The sequence below is a fragment of the Perissodus microlepis genome, chromosome 3, assembly GCF_051167445.1.
Source record: "Perissodus microlepis isolate ML-2025 ecotype Zambia chromosome 3, ASM5116744v1, whole genome shotgun sequence".
Classification (NCBI taxonomy): Eukaryota; Metazoa; Chordata; class Actinopteri; order Cichliformes; family Cichlidae; genus Perissodus; species Perissodus microlepis.
Window position 1 is genome coordinate 1,832,618 of NC_140463.1, and position 23,427 is coordinate 1,856,044.

General features: G+C 41.7%; 1 protein-coding gene across 1 annotated transcript; it reads right to left on the reverse strand.

The window, feature by feature from the left end:
- Positions 1 to 3,589: 3,589 nt before the first annotated feature.
- On the reverse strand, positions 3,590 to 21,971 carry LOC146389387 (protein NLRC3-like). The gene is made up of 7 exons (XM_084912110.1): positions 20,211 to 21,971; positions 18,915 to 19,088; positions 18,486 to 18,659; positions 18,139 to 18,312; positions 8,129 to 8,302; positions 4,687 to 4,733; positions 3,590 to 4,538 (listed from the first exon to the last, which is right to left on the reverse strand). The coding sequence occupies exons 1-7, from the start codon at positions 21,296 to 21,298 to the stop codon at positions 4,006 to 4,008; spliced, it is 2,364 nt and encodes a 787-aa protein (XP_084768236.1). The 5' UTR covers positions 21,299 to 21,971; the 3' UTR covers positions 3,590 to 4,005.
- Between the last annotated feature and the right edge of the window lie 1,456 nt (positions 21,972 to 23,427).

Sequence of the window (23,427 nt, forward strand, 5' to 3'; positions counted from 1 at the left end):
CTGATATGCAAAAGTTATTATTCTAAAAAATAGGTCAGCTGTTTAAGAGTCTGATAGCAGTGGGGAAGAAGGAGTTGTTGAGTCTGGATGTTCTAGATTTCACGCTTCAAAACCTTTGTCTCGAGGGCAGAAGTGTGAACAGTCCATGTTGGGGGTGTGTGAGGTATTTGAGGACAGAGACAGCTCTCCTCTGGACTCTGCAATGGTAGCTGCTCTGCAGAGAGGGCAGCGGGGTCCTGGTGATCTTCTCCGCAGTTATTATCACTCTCTGCAGGCATTTGTGGTCCATGGCAGCAGTGCTGCCGTACCATGCAGTGATGCAGCTGGTCAGGGTGCTCTCCACAATGCACCTGCTGAGGATCTTGGCCAACATACCAAATTTCCTCAGCCTCCTCAGAAAAAAACAGCCGCTGCTGAGGCTTCTTGTGGTGATTAGTGTCCAGGTGAGGTCCTCGGCGATGTAGACACCGGTATCTAAAGCTGCTCACCCTCTCCACTTCAAGCCACAGGGTGGGACTGAGGACACAACCCTGTGGAACTTGTTAGAAAATAAAATATATAATCTGAATGCTGATTAGTGTGTTTTATGAGAGGCCCAGACTTCAGTGTAAAACTAGGTTGCAGGCTGACAGGAAACTACATACTTTTGCATAGCATAGGACCAGAAAGTGAAACCAACTAGGCTGTTTGTGCGAAACTTAAAGTGGGGTGTGACGTAGAGCAAGTATATGAACAACTAGGCTTCCTTTTTTGCTTCAGACCTGGGGATTTGGGTTTTGTGTACAGGTCTCCATATCCCGGATATGTAAAATAAGATCATTTTTAAAGTAATAAGACCACTTCTGAGCTGTGTCTTTTTTGGCCGTAAAGAATGCAAAGAACTAGAATTTAATAAACTCCAGTGTTTGTAATAATGCTGGTTGAAGTTCTGTTGCTGATCCTGGCAGACTGGGGCCTGCCAGTCAAAAAGTACTGTAGCCAGTCACAGAGGGTGGGGTGCAGACCGAGCTTGTGAGTGGGTTTGTGAAGGATGACTGTATCGAAGGCGGAGCTGTAATCAACAAAAAGTAAAATGAAATGAAATGAATTTCATTTTTTGACTTAATACAAGATATTAAAAAATCTGCCAATGGAACAAATAAAAACCTCTATTTTTTTTCTAGTTTTAAGATTCACTCTCTTGAAACAAGTTTCTTTAGCTTACTTAAATGTTGCCCTTTAGCTGATTGTGGCTTATTTTAAGTGTAATGAGATAATTTTAACTAGAAATAAGACAAATATACTTGGTAAGATTTTGAGTTTTTGCAGCTGTGTGACTGTGCTATTGAGAGCATCCTCACTGAATGCAATCCAAAGTATTCCGTTACGTTACTCTCATTGAGTAACGTAACAGAATACGTTACGAAATACATTTTATGGCATGTAATCTGTAATCTGTAGTGGAATACATTTTAAAAGTAACCTTCCCAACACTGTCTATGGAGAGCTTTGCGGTTGTAAGTGGTGCTGTGCCATACCAGGTGGTGATGCTGCCCCCGCGACCCGGCCAAGGATAAAGCGGAAGAAGATGGATGGATGGATGGATGGTTTGACAGAGGTGGGATATTCACATGGTTTTGGAGAATGCATGTTCGCTTACCAAGAAGCTGGAGAGCATTTGAAACACCTTTTGCCTTTCCTGGGTATAATCACCAATTTCCTTGTTATAACACCTTGAAATGTTTCTACCTCTGAGGAAAACATTTATTATTTCATGATTTTATTGTGTCAAGAAAGGAGTTTTCTCAGTGGCCACTATAATGCTGTGATTGTAGCTAATCAACAAGCTAAATGTAGGACATCCTAGTGTCGTGAAATCAATCAATGTAGAGCAGTGAAACAAACCACCTTATTGTGTCAAGAAAGGAGTTTTCTCAGTGGCCACTATAATGCTGTGATTGTAGCTAATCAACAAGCTAAATGTAGGACATCCTAGTGTCGTGAAATCAATCAATGTAGAGCAGTGAAACAAACCACGGAGGCCCCAGAAGATCAATCAAACGATGAGTTTATTAACACACAGGAGAAGAAATATCAGCATATGTCTTCTGACAAAAATACAGGTCCTTCTCAAAAAATTAGCATATTGTGATAAAGTTCATTATTTCCTGTAATGTACTGATAAACATTAGACTTTCATATATTTTAGATTCATTACACACAACTGAAGTACTTCAGGCCTTTCATTGTTTTAATATTGATTATTTTGGCATACATAACTCAGACTGAGCAGGACGTGAGACCTGTGGACTGTTTAAAGCTGTCCCTCCACAGCTCACTCAGACCTGATCCACACCTCAGTGATATTCTCTGACTTCCTCAGTAGAGACAGAAACCATTCAGATCTGGGACCATCATCTGACTGATGATGTCACACAGACTGTTTTTCAGGAGCAGTGATTCTGATGTGAGCCTGCTAGCTGACAGCAGACCTGATGAAACCACATGTTCACATCTGTGAGGACAGACTGGACTCTGTGACTGCACCTTGGTTCTCCTCAGAGGTCTGTACAGGAGCATGTCCACCCCCACTGAAGATCTCAGTCACTGTGAAACATAGAAACCTGCTTGTGTGGCCTCTGCCTCACATGTAGACACAGCTACAGGTTTCTCTGTCAGTCAGACTGAAACAGTGTCCTGAGGCTGCATCATTCAGCTCTGTGCCCCAGTCAGCATCACTGGGAGCTACCAGTGTCAGTGTTTCTGCCCTTTTCCTGTAACACTACACTCAGCACAGGCTCAGCTGGTATCCAGTGTTGGACTTTGGCTTCAGCTGCTGTGATAGATCCTCTAACATAGATCAGCTCTGCTACATGTTGTTAGATAAGTGCAGCTGCTGTCGTGTCCTGATGTTTCTCTGGGTCAGCAGCTTCTCCATCAGAGGTTCACATGGAGCTGATCCAGTATCTCCAGTAACTGTGTTCTGTGCCTCACTGGTTCATCCTTCTGTCTGTGTGACGTCAGTCAGATGTTGAAGTTCAACTCTGTAATCTTCACTGTGTCACAGAGTTCAGTGAGTCCCGTTATTCACAGTATCAATCAGATCATCAGAGAACAGCTGATCAGCAATCAGTGGTGCCAACAGCGCCTCCTGTGGTGAGAGGATGCAATAATGCAATGTAGCATTTTTACACTGAACACTTGCAGTCATGGAAACTGTCTGTTGGATCTGTGTGACGTTGCTTTCTTGTGTTGCTTTCTTGGTTAGAGTTCCTCACAAATGTCCAGATGATTCTTCTAATGAGGCGTCGACCATGTTTTCAGTTCTTTGGAAGAAAACGTCGCCCTTTGCCATCCTTACTTTTCTTTGACTTCTTCAAATGCAGCTGAACTCCAGCTGGTATTTTCTTGGACTTTGCAGCTGTTTCTGGTCATCAGTTCATTCCTGCAAACCTCTGAAGCTGAACAACAATGATGCTGCATTGCTGGCTGATCCCAAAAGGTTGATTCTGTTCATCTGGACGTTTTCAGAAACGTTTGCTCACTGATCAGGTGACTTCTTCAGTCTCAGCTGACTGCAGCTGTACAACCTTACAAACAGCACATTTGCACAATGACTGAAACCAGCAGCAGCAGCACCTGATATATATGATACTAATATAATACATATACATATATAATCCATACTAATGATGAAGGAACTGAGCTCACAGTCCATCGTTCATTCAGTGAACTACTCAGTTTATTTTGGGCCTCAGAAATGCTCACTCTGTTTGTACATCACTGTCAGCAATAGACTCATTCTGCTGTGTGGACAGGAACACATGTGACATCACTTCCTGTTTGTTTGTGACTGAAGAGGAAGAAGTTTACAAGGAATCATTTAGAAGAGTTTCAAACATCAACTGATTGAATCCATGAATCTGAAAACGTGTTTGTGAGTGAAAGAGACAGACATGTACAGACTGAACTATCTGTTCAACAGTCAGAGTGTTTCTCTAACAGGAGACACTCTTTACACTCCACTCAGCACAGGGACACTGAGGAACCACGAGACCAGACCATAAACCCAGGATAAAGAGTTTGAGTGAATGTGGTGTTGAAGGTGTGGAGGTGGATCAGAGTGTCAGAGGAGACTCTGTAGAAGGACAGAGTGCCAGCAGCACAGTCCACATACACTGCTGCTCTGTTAGAGACAGAGGAGGAGGAGGAGGAGATGGATGTTACTCTGTTATTGTGCCTGACATAACAAGGACCATCATCATAGCAGTACAGACTCCAGGACTGATCATTCCATCCAAACCAACAGTCTTCACTGCCTCCTTTCCTTCTGATTCTTCTGTAACTCACTGATATAGAAACGTTTCCTCTCCACTCGACCTCCCAGTAACAGCGACCAGTCAGACCATTTCTACACAGCAGCTGAGGCCAAACATCAAATCTGTCTGGATGATCAGGATATGACTGAACCTCCTTCACACATGTCACCTTCCTGTTGTTGTCAGACAGTTTAAGATCTGTGTTCACTGTGTTTGTGTCGATTGTGAGTTGACAGGAATCTGATGGAGAGAACAAACACAATCCAGCTGCAGTTATTGATCCATCATCTGTTCATTGATTGACACTTTGATGATGACTCCTGACATGATGAAGATGGTTGAATGTGTGCTGCTTTGTTTTCATGAATCCCATTAAAAACACACTTACACTTCCTCAGACCTGGTCTCAACCATCGGACTCCAGCAGGCTCCACCCTGAAAGGAGGAGGGGGGTCAGAGCAGCACAGTCAGCATGCACACATGGACATTACATGGCTCTCATACACACACTGTTACACACTGAGCTCAAAGCTCGGCTCCACTGTTTTATTCAAAGAAATCTACATTTATTTATCAGCACATTTAAAAACAGGTTGAGCCAAAGTGCTGCACAGAGTAGAGAGAAAATAGGAAACATACACAGTAATTACTATAAAGACTCATCAGAATTGAAAGCTACAGAGTACAAATGTGTTTCCAACCGGGTTTTAAAAATGTCGAGTGTTGGTGACGACCTGATGTGAAGGGCGACTGTTCCAGAGTTTGGCTGCAGCCATCGATAAAGCTCACCTCTGTTTTTACGTCTAGTTCTGGTCAGAAGCTACTTATCTGCAGACCTGAGGGCTCCACTTGGATTATTTTGTTAAAGAGAGATAAGATGGAGCCAATCCATTCAGAGATTTAAAGACAAACAACAAGATCTGGAAGTGGATTCTACGACGTACTGGTAACCAGTGGAAAAAGCTGGTGATGGGTCGTCTAGCACAGACCCACCGCTGGAACCAGACAATTCATGAGGGAGAGAACTGTGACAGCGCCGTTCCTTCACTTGACCTCAGTCGCTCTCGTCTGCTCCCTCGTAACACTGCTCTTTATTGAGGTTACGTGAATATGCACAAGTTCATTAACATATGACGTCTTACACAGGTATGAACAAAGAGTACCAGTCTGTGCACAGTGTAGGTGTGTGTGTGTGTGTGTGTGTGTTCCAGATGTGACCCTGTGACCCCAAAGCTGGTGCTAAGAGTCCAGCGGTCCCCCTAACAAAGGGCTCTTATACTTATCCAGACACAGAGTAGGTGTCCTCCTACACCATAAATCAGTAAGAGAAGGTACGACCATCTCTCATAACCCCAAGGTGTGTGTGCATGCCAGAGCACTCTGGAAGGCACACAGAGTCTTTACAGACTACTACGGATCAAACCTCTATCATTATGCAATCGATTATAAAACTCATATATGAGTAAATATTTCTAAGCATAAATGACAATCAACAATATAAACCTTACAGCTGGTTTTAATAACAGAATTTATTTGTTCCTCAAATGAGAAAGAGCTATCGAGAAACACTCCTAAATCTTTAGTTCTGAACTTTTCCAGTGGGCCAAGGTCAACATTATTCGATAATGCTAATTCTTTTCCCTTGCATTATAACAATGTGAGCAGCTAATGCTAGGTAGGCTGATGCTAGCAGCTAATGCTAATTTGATGTGAATTAGCATTATATTAGTCCGGAGTTAATGCTAAGTAGGCTGCCATTAGTAGCTAATGCTAATTTTAGGTAAATAAGAATTGGCATCTAATGCTAATACCATATTTTCTTGCTTTATAACAATGTGACCAGCTAATGCTAAGTAGGTTTCCGTTATTAGCTAATACTAATTTGAGGTTAATTACCATTTTCCGCTTATGCTAACAATGTTTTTTGTTTAACAATATGAGTAGCTAATGTGAATACTATTTTTCATTCAATTTTAACTTTTCCCCTGCGATGTGAAGAGTTAATGCTAAATAAGACGCCATTAGTGGCTAATTGTAATTTTAGATGAAAAAGCATTAGCAGCTAATGCTCATACTGTTTTCCTTTGCTTTGTAAGAATGACAGCAGCTAATGATACCGAGTCTACCGTTATTAACTAATGCTAATTTGAAGTGAATAAGCATTTGTAGCTAATGCTAATACCATATTTTCTTGCTTTATAACAATATCAGTAGCTAATGCTAACACTACTTTAATTTCCGTTAAGCCTATTTAGCATTAATTAACTTCATTTAGCAATAAGAAGTTTATGCTAAATAGGCTACCATTAGTGGCTTATGCTAATTTTAGGTGAATAAGCATTTGCAACTAATGCTAATACCATATTCTCTTGATTTATAACAATGTGAGCAGCTAATGCTAAGAAGGCTGCTGTTCTTAGCTAATGCTAATGTGATGCAAGTTAGCATTATTCGATAATGCTGTCACTTTTCACTTGCTTTATAACAATTTGAGGGGTTAATACTAAGTAGGCTGCCATTAGCGGCTAATTCTAATTAGGGGTGAATAATTATTACCGGCTAATGCTAATATTGTTTTCTCTTTCCCTATATCAATGTTAGCAGCTATTGCTAAGTAGGCTGATGCTAGCAGCTAATGCTAATTTGAGGTGAATTAGCATTATCCGCTTATGCTAACAATGTTTTTTCTTACTTTTTAACAATACGCCATTAGTGGCTAATTCTAATTTTAGATGAAAAAGCATTAACAGCTAATGCTCATACTGTTTGCCTTGTAAGAATGACAGCAGCTAATGATACGAAGTCTACCGTTATTAACTAATGCTAATTTTATGTGAATTAGCATTATATTAGTGAGCAGTTAATTCTAAGTAGGCTGCCGTTATTAACTAATGCTACTTTGACGTGAATTAGCATTATGCGCTAATGGTAATACTGTTTTCCCTTACTTTTTAACAATGTGAGCGGCTAATTCTAAGTACACTGTTGGAAATAGCTAATGCTAATTTAATGTGAGTTAGCATTATCCAATAATGCTAACACTGTTTTCTCTTACTTATTAAAAATGATGGCTAATACTAATACCCTTTTCTCTTGTGTTATAATGATGTGAGACGTTAATATTGTTCTCAAACAACAGAATGAGATGGAAATATTGATTCTAAAAGGGCCCATAAACAGCATTAGCTTAGCAGCATTAGCTTATCAGAGTTTCCAGTGTGACCAAGGGAAAACAGTATTAGCTGCTAAATGTGCACTTGAGAACAAATTTATTGTGAATTCAGCTGTGAATGTAGAGTTTCCAGTATTTAAGCTTCCATTTCCGAATGTTAGCTGCTCCTGTCTGCCTCTTTGTCACACACACACACAGAAAGAAATGATTCACAGCCTTGTTTCATCCTACTGTCACTATCACTGTGGACATACAGCATGGGAAACATACACATGGCTGACACTTTATTAGGTACACCGTGGCATCTATCTCAGGTACAATACACCTGTGACCTAATAAAGTCTATCTAAAGTTACAAAATGTTGTCTCTGTCCAAATATTTATGGACCTAACTGTAGGTTGTCGTAACAAGGTCTACTTTTAATGAAACTCTCAACATGACTTGTCAGTTATCATTAATGTTCCTGCAAACAGACTCCTTGGAGACCCCTACATAAATATCCATGTACTATCCAGCTAGACTAGTGTGTCTGTCCCTGAAAATATTCCTGCATGTGTGATTGTTCATGTGTCATCTGCAGGAAACAAACAGGAAGTGAGTGAAGGACACAGGAAATGTTTCCAGCTCTTCCTCCTCTGTCAGACATTCTCTTCATACCTGAGAGTGTCCAGTCTCCAGCCTGGATCCTTCAGTCCAGCCGACAGCAGCTTCATTCCTGAGTCTCCTGGATGATTGTAGCTCAGATCCAGCTCTCTCAGATGGGAGGGGTTGGATCTCAGAGCTGAGGCCAGAGAAGTACAGCCTTCCTCTGTGATCAGACAGCCTGACAGACTGCAGACACACAAAACAACAATCCGTCTATTATCCATCTCTATGGCGGCATAACTAAGGGATGGTTCAGGGTCACCTGATCCAGCTGTAACTATAAGCTTTATCAAAAAGGAAAGTTTGACGCTGATCTTCAAAGTAGAGAGGGTGTCTGTCTCCTGAACTCAAACTGGGAGCTGCTTCCACACCCAGTCCAACATAGCCAGGCTTTCTTTGTGTTTGCTTAAAGAAGACCTTTAAACATCATTTCACTAAATGGATGGACTGAGCTCAGCCTACAGATGAACTGGATAAATAAAGATTTGACCTCAGTGTGCTCAGTGTTACTGTCTATTCCTAACATATTCCTAACATAGCTGCACTTTAGAGCTCTAAAACTGGAACTGACACATATTCAAACACTTACTCAGTACATTCAGTTCTGACACTCGCCCACAGTCCAACAAAGGAAGCATGGAGATCACATCAGTTTGTCACCAAAGTCTAATTATTCCAGAGGGCAGTGTTGATACAACTAAAGTTATCTGGAAGCAAAGTTGAGTTTTTTATCGTCGGAGTACTTCATGTCAGAAGTATCACTTAAATGCATTACACGCTGTTGATGGCAGCAAACAAACCACCCAAACAAACAGAGGTGGGAGGCTTGGGCAGACTACGTTGGATCAGCTTGTGGGAGGAGTCTAGATAAACCAAAGAAAGACAAGCTAACAAACGTGACGTGGACAACTACAAACTGCAGGCCGATTAGTGTTGTTGAAGAAGTTGGTCTGAGGAACGTTCTTAGGATCAAAAAATGACGGCATGTATGAGCCTCCCTCAAGACGCACCATCACAAGAAGAACACATGAGCTGTAGAAAAAGGAGAGACTGCGAAAGCCACAGCGTTACAACGTGCACCAGCTGTTGGTCTCTCTGGAGACTACTGGGCGTGGCTCGGTAAATCAAATTCAAATTTTATTTGTCACGTACACAGTCATACACAGTACAATATGCAGTGAAATGCTTAGACAACTGCTCGTGACCTAAAGAAAAAAAGAAAAGGCTATGAATAAGATAGGAAATAAATATGAAAATTATAAAGGGTAAATTTAACTAGGAAGGAATAAAATAAAATATAAAAATTAAAGTTAAAAATGAAATAACTGTACAACACAAATTAGAATGAAGGGTAAATTTAACTGGGAAAGAATAAGATAAAAATATATAAATTAAAGTTGAAAAATAAAATAACTGTACAACAAATACACAATACACAGTATAGAACTATATAAGAATGTATGAAGAAATATATATATATATATATATATATATATATATATATATATATATATATATATATATATATATATATATATATATATATACACATACACATACACATATATATACATATATACAATAACAGCAGCTGTACAAGTATTAACTGGAAATGAAGAATATAATGACCAGTGTTGTGCAATCCACATTATTTAGTGTCTTGTGCAGTGCAAATATGCTTAAAGTGATTTAAGTGATGAAGTGAAAACAATGTCCAGAATGTCCAGTGTGTGTGTAAGAACTATATGTGTGGGTCAGTACTGTGTGGTGGTGTGATTGAGAGACCGTATCGCCTGCGGGAAGAAGCTCCTCCTCAGTCTCTCTGTGTTGGTCTTCAGGGAGCGGAATCGCTTTCCTGACCTCAACAGAGAGAACAGTCTGTTGTTGGGATGGCTGAGGTCCTTCACGATCTTCCTGGCCTTGGTCCAGCACCGCCTGTTGTAGATTGAGTGCAGGTCAGGGAGCTCGGAGCGGATGGTGCGCTCAGCTGACCGCACAACCCTCTGTAGAGCTCGTCTGTCCTGCATGGTGCTGTTCCCGAACCAGGTTGAGATGTTTCCCGTCAGGATGCTCTCTATGGTGCACGAGTAAAAGTTCCTGAGCACCTTGGAGGGCAGTTGGAAGTCTCTCAAGCGTCTGAGGTGGTAGAGACGCTGACGGGCCTTTTTCACCACGGTGTTGATGTGACAGGACCATGAAAGGTCCTGCGTGATGTGAACTCCAAGGTATTTGAAGCTGTCCACTCTCTCCACTGGGCACTCGTTGATGACGGGGGTCTGGTAGTTCCTCTCCTGCTTAGTGCTGAAGTCCACTATCAGCTCCTTTGTCTTACTGACGTTTAGAAGGAGGTTGTTCCTCTCCTAATCTCCTTTAGGTAGGCCGTCTCGTTGTTATCAGAGATCGGGCCCACCACGACGGTGTCGTCAGCAAACTTGATGATGGTGGTGGAGCTGGTAGTGGCCACACAGTCATATGTGTACAGAGAGTACAGCAGGGGGCTCAGAACACACCCCTGGGGGGATCCAGTGCTGAGAGTGGTGGAGGCTGAGATATGTCCGCCCATCCTTACTGCCTGTGGTCTGCCAGTTAGGAAGTTGGAGATCCACTGACACATAGATGAGCTGAGTCCCAGATGCTCCAGCTTGGTGGTGAGTGTGGAGGGAATTATGGTATTAAATGCAGAGCTGTAGTCTATGAAGAGCATTTTAACATAATTCCCCCTTCTAGTGTCCAAGTGAGTAAGTGATGTGTGGAGGAGATGAGAGATGGCATCGTCTGTGGAACGATTTGGACGGTAAGCGAACTGTAGTGGGTCCAGTGTGTCTGGTAGTGAAGAAATGATGAAGTCTCTGACCAGGCGTTCAAAGCACTTCATCACTACTGAGGTGAGGGCTACAGGGCGATAGTCATTGAGAGAAGCAGGGTGGGGTTTCTTCGGGACAGGAACAATGATGGACTCTTTAAAGCATGTGGGGATCACCGACTGAGATAAAGAGATGTTGAATATCTCAGTGAACACAGGAGCTAGCTGGTATGCGCAGTCTCTGAGGATACGACCTGGGATGCCGTCTGGTCCTGCTGCTTTCCTGGTGTTCACTCTCTTGAAGGCTCTCCTTACTTCATGCTCGGAGATGACGAGCACGTTTCCGGTGCTGGCAGTATCTTCCTGTCTGCAGCCGTTAGCACCGCTAGCACTAGCATCGTTGGAGTCCTTAGCTGCAGCCTCGAAGCGAGCATAGAAAGTGTTCAGCTCGTCTGCCAGAGTCACGGCCGCGTTCGTCATACCGGTTGTTGGTGCTTTATAATCCGTTATTGTCCTTAGTCCCCGCCACAGGCTCCTAGAGTCACTCTGTTGGAGTTGTGACTCTAGTTTCCTCCCGTAGCGCTGCTTCGCCTCTTTCACCGCCTTCCGCACGTTATATGACGCGGCTTTGTACGGGTCCATGTCCCCCGTCGTGAGTCCCGTGTTGTAGGCAGCGGTGCGGGATCTCAGAGCGTCGCGGATGGTTTTATCCACCCACGGCTTCTGGTTGGGAAACGTTGTGATAGTCTTTGTCTCCACGGTATCATCCGCTAGTTTCCCGATGAATCCCACAACCGCTTCCGTAAACACGTTGACATCATCATCGGAGCTGTTTCTGAACATGTCCCAGTCTGCGTCGTCGAGTGCGTCCTGTAACGCGGCCACCGATTGATCCGTCCAGCGCGCGACCTTCCTCTGAACCGGAACTTCCTGTTTCAGCCTTTGTTTGTATTTTGGCATGAGGAAGATGGCGGCGTGATCGGATTTGCCAAACGGAGGGCGAGATTGTGCCTTGTAGCTGTCCTTGACCGTAGTGTAGCAGTGGTCCAGTGTCCTTTCACCTCTTGTGGGGCAGGTGATGTGTTGATAAAAGTTCGGCGCTGTGCGTTTGAGGTTGGCACTATTAAAGTCCCCCGTCACAATAAGCGCAGCGTCCCGGTGTTGTGTCTGGTGCTGTGTCTGGTGCTGTGTGAGTGCCTCATGCAGCTCGCATAAGGCGGTAACCATGGTTACTTGGGAGTTACAGTACATGATATTAATGAAGAGTGGGAGCTGCGTTCTATAGCAAACAATTTGTTATGAGGTAATCAGCTGATCTTAGTTTAACCTTTCACAATAATTGCAAAGCCTTTACCATCAGTTCGTCTGTACTGATGGTAACTTAACGTCACACTAATGCCATTTAGTTTGTATAGTGTATGTAGTAGAAGTATACTACAGTACTCTGATCACTGATAGGATAGATTTATGTAGATATACACTTTTGTGTTTAACATTACTGCATTATAGTACTGTGATCTTTGTCCTTATATATGGTTATGTTAGCTATACTGATGTATGCATATAACTGGATATGTAACTTATCTATTCATCTTATTTGTCATGTATTTGTATTGTGTATTTCCTTTTTGTAAGAAACCACACACGTGATCACAGCCACAAGAATCAATCAGTGAAAGAATAAAGTGCCTCAAACCGAACCTTAAGCTCCTGATTCCACACGCTGGGATCATTTGGCCTTCAGTGGTGTTCTGGCTGACACACCAGAGTGACCGGAGTGCTAAAGAGTGAATCAGACACACCAGTGTCATCCCTGATATCTCCACTACATTTAATCGTCCTTCAGCTTGTGGCTGAAGTTAGCTGGTCTGCTAGTTAGCTGGTGTGCTAGTTAGCCGGTTCGCTAGTCAGCTGGTCTGCTACTTAGCTGGTTTGCTAGATAGCCGGTGTGCTAGTTAGCTGGTGTGCTAGTTATCTGGGAGCTAACTCACTAGAACATTTGATGCTAAACTGTCTAAACTGTGTGAGCAGCTTTCGTGGCTGCTCTGTATTACTCTCTATCCTTTATTTAACTCAGTCCTCTCAGTTTTTTTCCTCCTTACAAACTAGAAAACCTTCTTTTTCAGCTTCTCCACACCTGAACTGTGGCTAAGCTACCAGCATGCAGCATGTTGAGTGTGTCTCACTCAACAGTTACACTCGTCACCCAGACTACACCACTCCACATGTTCACCACTAGGAGGCGCTAAAAGACCACATACAGTGAGATTATCACTAAATGTCTGCTGTGTCTGATGGTGACTTGGGTTTTTACTAACTGGCTACATGAGCAGGATTAGCTGCAGTTCTATCTTTGTAAAAGAGACTCAGCAGCAGATTAGAACCAAACAGAAACATCTCTACTTTTTCTGCAGCACCACCTGAATGCATGGAGCCTAAACTCCAGTGACAATGAGGCACATACAGTGTGACTGCTGTGACTTTACAGCTGGGCCTCATTCACTGACATTAGTCAGATATGACTGAATCTATATCACGCTTAAAGCTTTCTGTAAATGAAAGAATCAGTGAAAACGAGGCACTTCAGTTGATTTTAAACACAAACTCTGAAAATAACCTGATCCAGACCAGGTTATAGGTTCAGCATCAGTAACCATGGTGATGTAGCCAGGTAGAAACAGAGCTAGACAGAGACAGACAAACATTTATGCTCACGATCACACATCTCCAGTTAACCCAGCATGCATGCTTCTGGACTGTGGGAGGAAGCAGAGAACCTGAAGACAACCTACACAGGCCACGCTATCACCCTTATTTATAGAATTATAATTTAATTGGGTGATAAAGTAAAGAAAACAAATAAATATTTTAATAAAAAAATATTCATAAATGAACTATTATTCAAGTAAGTAAAATATATTTATATAGCACATAATCACGTTTGTATAGAAATGTCTTCAGCTGCTTTTTCAAAGAGTCAGTGGAGTCTAGACAGCATAAAGACAACAGCAGGGAGTTCCACAGCCTCGGTGCCTGAAAAGCTCGATCCCCACGTGTGTTGAACCGAGTCCGTGGGACGAACAGTGACCTCTGACCTAAAGACCTAAGTGCTCGGGATGAAGCATGAGGTTTCAACAGGTCAGAGATGCACTGAGGAGCTTCACCATGTACAGCTCTAAAAGTTATGACTAAAATGTTAAATGAACCCTAAAATTTAGTGGCAACCAATGAAGAGAAGCCAAAACTGGAGTAATGTGTGACCTCTTGTTTGTGCAGCATTCTGTACAGTGTGAAGCTCCAGAGCTGATTTGTTGAGACAAGTAAAAAGACCATTACAATAATCCAAGTGAGAAGAGATAAAAGCATGAAGAATCATCTCAAGTTCTGCCTTTGACACCAGTCTGAGTTTAGAAATGTTTCTTAGATGATAAAAAACAGTTTTGAACCAGTTGTTTAGAGAGTTTCTCAAGCAACATTGACCTGTCAAATATAACACCCAAGTTTCTGAGACTCGATTTAATGGAAGGGCCTAAAAACTGATCTGCTGCCTAATTTCTGAAGACATGTGATCAGGAGCAATGTTCAAAGTTTCTGTTCTATCCGTATTAAACTGGGGAAAGTTGAAGTTTAACAATTGTTTGATTCCTGACAGACAATTATTTAAACAAGAAAATGTATCAAACTGAGAATCTTTGAAAGAACAGTATAACTGAATGTCATCAGCGTAGAGATGATAAGACGCCTGAGAATTTGGCCTAGAGCAGGGGTGGGGAACTCCAGGCCTCGAGGTCCGGTGTCCTGCAGGTTTTAGATCTCACCCTGGGTCAGCACACCTGAATCACATGATTAGTTCATTGCGAGGCCTCTGGAGAACTTCAGGACATGTTGAGGAGGAATTTAACCATTTAAATCAGATGTGATGGATCAAGGAAACATCTAAAAACTGCAGGACACCGGCCCTCGAGGCCTGGAGTTGGACACCTGTGGCCTAGAGGAAATATATAAAGCAAAAAGAGAATCGGACCTAAAACAGATCCTTGAGGTACCCCAGAAGGCAGAACTGATGTTTCAGACAACACATGATTCATACAGACAGTCAAAGATCTCTCAGATAGAAACGACTGAAACCATTTTAAAGCAACACCAGTATTCCTGAACAAGTCCTTCAGCCTATTTATCATGATGCTGTGATCAACAGTATCAAAAGCAGAGGTGAGATCCAACTCTGTGTACTCTCCAGAGTCGGCTGCCATCAGAATGTCACCACACACTTTAAGTTAAGCCATTTCAGTGGAGGACAGTTTACAGAAACCAGACTGGAAAATGTCCAGAACATTGTTTTTCTCCAGAAAGTCGTTAAGTTGTTCTGCAACTGTTTTTTCCAAGATCTTTGACACCCATGGTCATTTTGATATTGGCCTGTAACTGCTTGGAAAAGATGGGTCCAAATTTGGTTTCTTTAATATTGGTTCAACGACAGCTTGTTTAAAACAGCTGGGAACTGAACCAGTATGAAGAGAAGTATGAATTATGTCCAGAATACAGGGGCCAATAGAGTCAAACACACTAATGAAAAATGGTTGAGGAATTACATCAAGGTGGCTTCAAGTCAGTTTCATCTGACCAAGCAGAGCACTGACGTCCTTTAAGGTGACAGGAGTAAAAGAGGAGCAGGTATCAGAAGTAAGCAACATGTCAGTGTGATACTGGGAGGATGATGGAGAAATATTAGACCTGATGGCAGTGAAGTTATTTGCAAAATAGTTCAAAGATTCATTACAATCAGATTTAGTATAGACTGGTACACGAGGAATATCAGGAGAGACAATTTTCATAATTGTATCAAACAACACTTTGGGATTGTTCTTTTTTTGAAGCTGTTAGATAAACAGAATATTCAGTTCCAGCTTTTTTTTTATCATGTCGTTAAGGGAGGATATTGATTCCTTGAGATATACTCGATGAACCTCAAGCTTGGAAGCCTTCCATAAACGTTCTAACTTGCCACAATATCTCCTGAAATTTTGAGTATTTTCATTTATCCAGGGATAGAAATTTGAAGAATGGACAACACTTTGCTTCAGAGGTGCCGCTGTATCTAAATAAAATGAAGACAGTGTTGTCTCCAGGAGTTTAGCTGATTTGGAGTGGCCAGGTACGGTGGGTGTGCTCCGGTTAACCCTTTAAAGCCGGTCGGAGCGGGCACGCTCCGTTTTGCGTAACTATTTTTAAATCCCGGTAGCACTGCAACCACGTAAGCTAGCGCAATAATTTTTTTTGCATATGAGGAGATGTACTTATATCTTATGCCATCAGCTTGTCCTAGGTCACGGTTTTCTTCCACGTATATCTTTGCAAAAACTGCATAAAAAGCACTTACAGCAACAAAAACATAATATTCCAGAAACACGGTTTTGCCGATCAGCTGTTCGTAACACTTCCTATGTTGGAATAGACGTCAGCGCGTACTATCGTATGTATGCCATTACCTGCCCGAAACCGGAAGTGATGTAATTTTCGCAGAAAATGTAGTTTTTTACTTGTAGGCCTTATAAGCTTGTACTGGTGTTTTTAAAAGTCATGTTTGACTTCATGCTTTTCTGAATAGTTTCTGTGATGCTTAGAACTCAAATTACACTACTTTAAATAGTTTATTTTGATGCATATGCTGTTTTCTTTGCAAATTTGCATTATAATATTTATTTGCATTTTTTCTGCAGTATATATAAATTGGTGTATCTCAAAAATAAAACTATGAAGACACCCAAAATAAATTTCCTGTTGTTAGAAACTATTTTTTGCAACTTTTTTTGTATTTAAAGTTTTGAGGGATAAACCTCTTAAATTTCCCTAAGTAGAAATATATGTAAAAAACCCCCAAAAAAAACGATTTTACATTTTTTTGTAGCTTATTGCACTTTTTTGCAATTTATGTAGTTACTATGGACTTAATGCATACATATTATTAAAATACGGGCTATAACAGTTGTATTGATGTATAGCAACTTGAAATGCTCCCAAAAATGGCACTACAGCATGTAAAAATATAAAGTATGCTCTGGCAGACTTGGTTCTATGTTAGGTCTTAAAGGGTTAAAAAAAAACGTTTAACCCTCTGCATTAAATAAGATGTCACACAAATTATTTGTGTCACTCCAAAAAAACTTTTTTCTTCCTTTTTTTTGTTCTTTTTTCCCCCCTACACACTAACTACACAACACAACATACTATCCACACACTCCAAATACGGTAAACGTCACAAATCTCTCACATCTCAAAACTCTCTCTCTCGCCATCACTCCTAAAACTTCCCCCCCTTCCTAAACAACCAAATGTCATGTTGCTATATCATTTTTTTGATTGGTCGACATGGTGCATTTTTCCACCAACAGGAAAGGTCTGATTTTTGGGTTTTTTTGGTCATAAGCAGAAAGTCCAATTCAGGATTTTGATTTCCATCACACTTCCACTGGATGCCCAACTGCTCTCGTGTTGTGTGATTATCATCATCAATACAGAACTGGAGGATAAGACCGTGGTTCAGGGGGTTGGGAAGCTCATCTTGTAACCAGAAGGTTGCCGGTACAATCCCCAGCTCTGTCTGTCATGGTCGTTGTGTCCTTGGGCAAGACACTTCACCTACCGCCTACTGGTGTTGGCCAGAGGGGCCGATGGCGCGATATGGCAGCCTCGCTTCAACTGTAGCCTCCACCAGTGTGTGAATGCGAGTAATGTGAATAATAATAATAAAAATAACCTTTCCTTTGAGCAGCTGTTCAGGTTACTAAACTCGTCCCAGAAATAACAAGTGACACCATCAATAGTGGAGCTACCTTTAACAGGTGAAACTGATTTGACATCTGGATGAGGTAGTTAGTACCGGGCGAGTCCCCTCCCCCACATCGGCACCAGAACCCTGCATTATCTACAGGGTAAGACTGCCTGTTTTATCAAACTTTGGCCATTACTACTGTGATCATTTGCAGCCCAGTGTGCCACTCTCTCAGCTGGGATGAACCACTGGAATACATGAAATACATGAAGTATTTTTAAATAAACAAAGACATGACTATAACAACTTTTAAAAGTAATTCAGAGTCCAATTATCCACTCAAATGTAAATAAAAGTTCACTCGACAGCTGTATAAAGGTTACCTGTTTATACAATAATATAAGTCACATTTCAAATGATAATCTGTGGAAAAGTTTGAATCCTGACCTGAGAGTTTCCACTGCACACTGGGAACTCTTTAGTCCAGCAGACAGAAGCTTCACTCCTGAATCCTGCAGGTCAGAGTTACTCAGGTCCAGCTCTCTCAGACTACAAGACTGGGAGCTGAGGACTGAGGACAGAGCTTCACAGCTTCTCTCTGACAGGTTACAGCCACTCAGTCTGAAAAATAAAAGACAGTCTATACAACAAATACTCATGTAGAGTTTGTTAATACATTTCACAACATTAAATGTTGACTTTCTATTTTTAAAGGAAACATGAACATACTAAGATACAACATCATATGGATGAACTTTAATTAATTCTAAAAACAAACTGTTTTCTGTTCTGACCTCAGAGTATTCAGTTTACAGTTTAAACTTTGTAGTCCAGCAGACAGAAGCTTCACTCCTGAATCCTGCAGCTTTCTGATACTCAGGTCCAGCTCTGTCAGACTAGAGGACTGTGAGCTGAGAACTGAGGACAGAGCTTCACAGTTTTCCTCTGAGAGTTCACAGATGTTAAGTCTGAAGATAAAAACATGAATAAAGATTGTTGTTAAAGTATAATCAGGGTGCAATAGCTTATTGTCTTGTGCTGAGCAGGTTAGTATGAGTTCACTTTAACTTAGAAATTAATAAAAATGCTACAAAACAAGGATAACTGGATAAAGTTTACCTTTACTGGTTAAACTGTTGATTATTTTCGTCAGTTGATATAAACAAAAACAAATATCAAACATATAAACAAACAGAACTAAACAGAATACAAATTGATCTGACCTCAGAATATTCAGTTTGGCGTGTGGACTCTCCACTGCAGCAGACAGAAGCTTTACTGCTGAAGCCTTCAGGCTGTTGGTACTCAGGTCCAGCTCTCTCAGACTACAGGACTGGGAGCTGACGACTGACAACAAATTTTCACAGCCTTCCTCTGAGACGTTACAGCTGCTCAGTCTGAGAGAGAAAGGAAAAAACAAAACAAAAACAAACAAATAATATATGTGATCAAATGAAATTTGTTTATATGTTGAACCTTTTTCTAAAATTTTATTTTAAACCTATGAGACTATGAGTGCTACCAATCCAGTGCACACGATTGGTACCTTGATGGTACCTTGCTCAGGGGTACCTCAGGGTAGCTGTTCGGTGGATTCGACCCCCGACCTTATGATCATGGGGCGACCACTCTACCCTACTGAGCTAATAATTCTGTGTAAACTATCATACAATATTAACTAAAAAAATTATTTTGGAAAATCTTATTAAATCAGTAATTGTTATGCTAATTACCTGCATACTGTGAGTAACACTGGATTTTAAACACTAGCTGTATAAAACTGTTCCTGTTAAAGATGCGTATAAAGGAGATGAGCTGAAACAGACTTCATGGAGAATGTTTGCTGTCAGGAAATATCAAAGGCAAAGCAGAGATCCATCCAGTCTCTTCCACTAAGCCCACAGAGGGACAGACAACCACTCTCACTCACACCTGCATGAAGTTTAGATCACCAGGTAATCTAAATGTCTGTGGACAGTGGGAGGAAACTGTTGAGAACCCAGAGCGAACCCACTGTAATTCTGTGGGAACACTGGTTATGGAAGCCTTACAGTTAGATATGAATACTGTCAAGAAACAGGACCTGAGTGGCAATTTCAGTTATGAAGCCCAATGTTTTCCCTCCATCCTGGATGAAAACAGGACAGCCACAGCAGAGATTTATAATAAAAAAGGGAGAGTGTGCACTGAAAGTGAGATAAAAAACAAACTGCTGGAGTTGGAAACGTGAACAAGCTGAGGATAATAAATCTGTCAGAGGGGCTGAAGGATCAGAGCTCATGTTCTTATTGGCTGGGCCTGGATTGTACTTTGATAAGGGTTACAGACAAAAATGTGTCTGAAATGCTGGAGTGAAAAATTAAAACTACCATATATTTACTGAGTGACTGATGATCATCTAATTCACTATTTTTATGTTTTTAACTGTTCTTTGAACTCAGCAGTTCTGATTTATTTCCCATGATTTTAAGATTTTTATCAATTATAGGATTTTAAGCGATGAGTTCATGTTTACTTACAGAGCTTTGTTGGAGGCTTTGATCACTGGCAGCATTCTCAGAAGAGCCTCCTCTGAAGCAGAGTATTTCTTGAAGTCAAACACATCCAGATCTTCTTCTGATGACAGTAAGATGAAGGTCAGAGCTGAGCACTGAGCAGGAGACAGATTACCTGTGCAGAGACTTCCTGATCTCAGGGACTGTTGGATCTCCTCCACTAGAGAACGATCATTCAGTTCATTCAGACAGTGGAACAGATTGATGCTTTTCTCTGCAGACAGATTCTCACTGAGATTCTCCTTGATGTACTGGGCTGTTTCCTGATTGATCTGTGAGCTACTTCCTGTCTGTGTCAGCAGACCTCGTAGGAGAGTCTGATTGGTCTGCAATGAAAGACCCAGGAGGAAGCAGAGGAACAAGTCCAGGTGTCCATTTGGACTCTGTAAGGCCTTGTCCACAGCACTCTGGTAGAAGTGTTTCTCTGCAGATTCTCCTGTTTCACACTTCTGGGAGGTTTTTTGTTCTTCCAGCAGATTTTTTCCAGAGTTGATGAAGGTCAGATGGACATGAAGAGCAGCCAGAAACTCCTGAACACTCAGATGGATGAAGCAGAACACCTTGTCCTGGTACAGTCCTCTCACCTCTTTAAAGATCTGTGTGAACACTCCTGAGTACACCGAGGCTGCTCTGATATCGATGCCACACTCTGTCAGGTCTGATTCATAGAAGATCAGGTTTCCTTTCTGCAGCTGATCAAAAGCCAGTTTTCCCAGAGACTCCATCATCTTCCTGCTCTCTGGACTCCAGTGTGGATCTGTCTCAGCTCCTCCATCATACTTGACCTTCTTCACTTTGGCCTGAACCACCAGGAAGTGGATGTACATCTCAGTCAGGGTCTTGGGCAGCTGTCCTCCCTCTCTGGTTTCCAGCACATCCTCCAGAACTGTAGCAGTGATCCAGCAAAAGACTGGGATGTGGCACATGATGTGGAGGCTTCGTGATGTCTTGATGTGGGAGATGATCCTGCTGGCCTGCTCCTCATCTCTGAATCTCTTCCTGAAGTACTCCTCCTTCTGTGGGTCAGTGAAGCCTCTGACCTCTGTCACCATGCCAACACAGTCAGGAGGGATCTGATTGGCTGCTGCAGGTCGTGTGGTTATCCAGAGGCGAGCAGAGGGAAGCAGTTTCCCCCTGATGAGGTTTATCAGCAGCGCATCCACTGAGGTGGACTTTCTAGGGTCAGTTAGGATTGTAGTTTTGTGGAAGTCCAGAGGAAGGTGACACTCATCCAGACCATCAAAGATGAACACAACCTGGAAGTCTTCAAAGCTGCAGATTCCTGCTTCTTTGGTTTCAGTAAAGAAGTGATGAACAAGTCCCACCAAGCTGAACTTTTCCTCTTTCAGCACATTCAGCTCTCTGAAAGTGAATGGAAATATGAACTGGATGTCCTGGTTGGCTTTGTCTTCAGCCCAGTCCAGGGTGTATTTCTGTGTTAAGACTGTTTTCCCAATGCCAGCCACTCCCTTTGTCAGCACTGTTCTGATTGGTTCATCTCTTCCAGGTGAGGCTTTAAAGATGTCTTCATGTCTGATTGTTGTTTCTGGTCTGTCTGGTTTCCTGGATGCTGTTTCAATCTGTCTGACCTCATGTTCATCATTGACCTCTGCAATCCCTCCCTCTATGATGTAGAGCTCTGTGTAGATCTGATTCAGAAGGGTTGGGTTTCCTGCTTTAGGGATCCCCTCAAACACACACTGGAACTTCTTCTTCAGGTTAGACTTTAGTTGAAGTTGACACCCTTGTGCAGTCTCTGAATTAAAAACAGCATATGAGCTGATTAGTCTACTATGGTCTATGAATTGCCAACAACTTATATATCCATTTATTTGCATCTTAATAACTTTTGTTTAAATCTCATTAGATGTGTGTGTAGCATATGAGTTATACTTTTAAATTTCACTGAAACTTGCTTTGTTTAATTAAACATTTCTTTTTGTGTTTTAAACTCCTGCCTATGTGATCTGAGTCTGTGTGTGTTCATGTGCGCTGCGTGGTGACGTAGGCGCATGCATGTGTGCCCCAGTCACAGCTCCTTTCAGCATGGCCGGACATAAGTCACTGCCACGTTTCTCTCAGCTAATGAAAATTAATTAAGACCACAAGCTGCAATTTCAACACAGCCGACTTGCCGCATTTTGGTCTGTTGTTATAAATTTTCTAGAAGGGTGGAGTTCACTAATTTAATTTAAGATTTTTTTCATGAGTTTTGTATCATATCTATCTAATAGACTCCAGTTTGTGCATGTAAATGGAGAGTCCTCTTCACACACTGAGGTTAATTATGGAGTTCCACAGGGTTCAGTGCTACGACCAATTCTGTTTACATTATACATGCTTCCCTTAGGCAGCATCATTAGAAGACATAGCATACATTTTCACTGCTATGCAGATGATATTCCTGCAGTTTAACTAATTGGTGTGTGTTATCTGGCTTCATGGATAGATAGAGCTGGGTGTCTTAAAGACATAAAGACCTGGATGGCCGCTAACTTTCTGCTTCTTAATTCAGATCAAACTGAGGTTATTGTACTCTGCCCTGAAAATCTTAGAAATATGGTATCTAAGCAGATTCATACTCTGGATGGCATTACCTTGGCCTCCAGTAACGCTGTGAGGAATCTTGGAGTCATTTTTGACCAGGACATGTCCTTCAACGCACATATTAAACAAATATGTAAGACTGCTTTCTTCCATTTGCGCAACATCTCTAAAATTAGAAATATCCTGTCTCAGAGTGACGCTGAAAAACTAGTTCATGCATTTATTACTTCCAGGCTGGACTACTGTAATTCATTATTATCAGGAAGTCCTAAAAACTCACCGAAAAGCCTTCAGTTAATCCAAAATGCTGCAGCAAGAGTCCTGACAGGGATTAGAAAGAGAGAGCATATTTCTCCTGTTTTGGCTTCCCTTCATTGGCTTCCTGTTAAATCCAGAATTCAAAATCCTGCTCCTCACATACAAGGTCTTAAATAATCAGGCCCCATCTTATCTTAATGACCTTGTAGTACCATATCACCCTATTAGAGCACTTTGCTCTCACACTGCAGGCCTACTTGTTGTTCCTAGAGTATTTAAAAGTAGAATGGGAGGCAGAGCCTTCAGTTTTCAGGCCCCTCTTCTGTGGAACCAGCTTCCAGTTTGGATTCAGGAGATAGACACTATCTCTACTTTT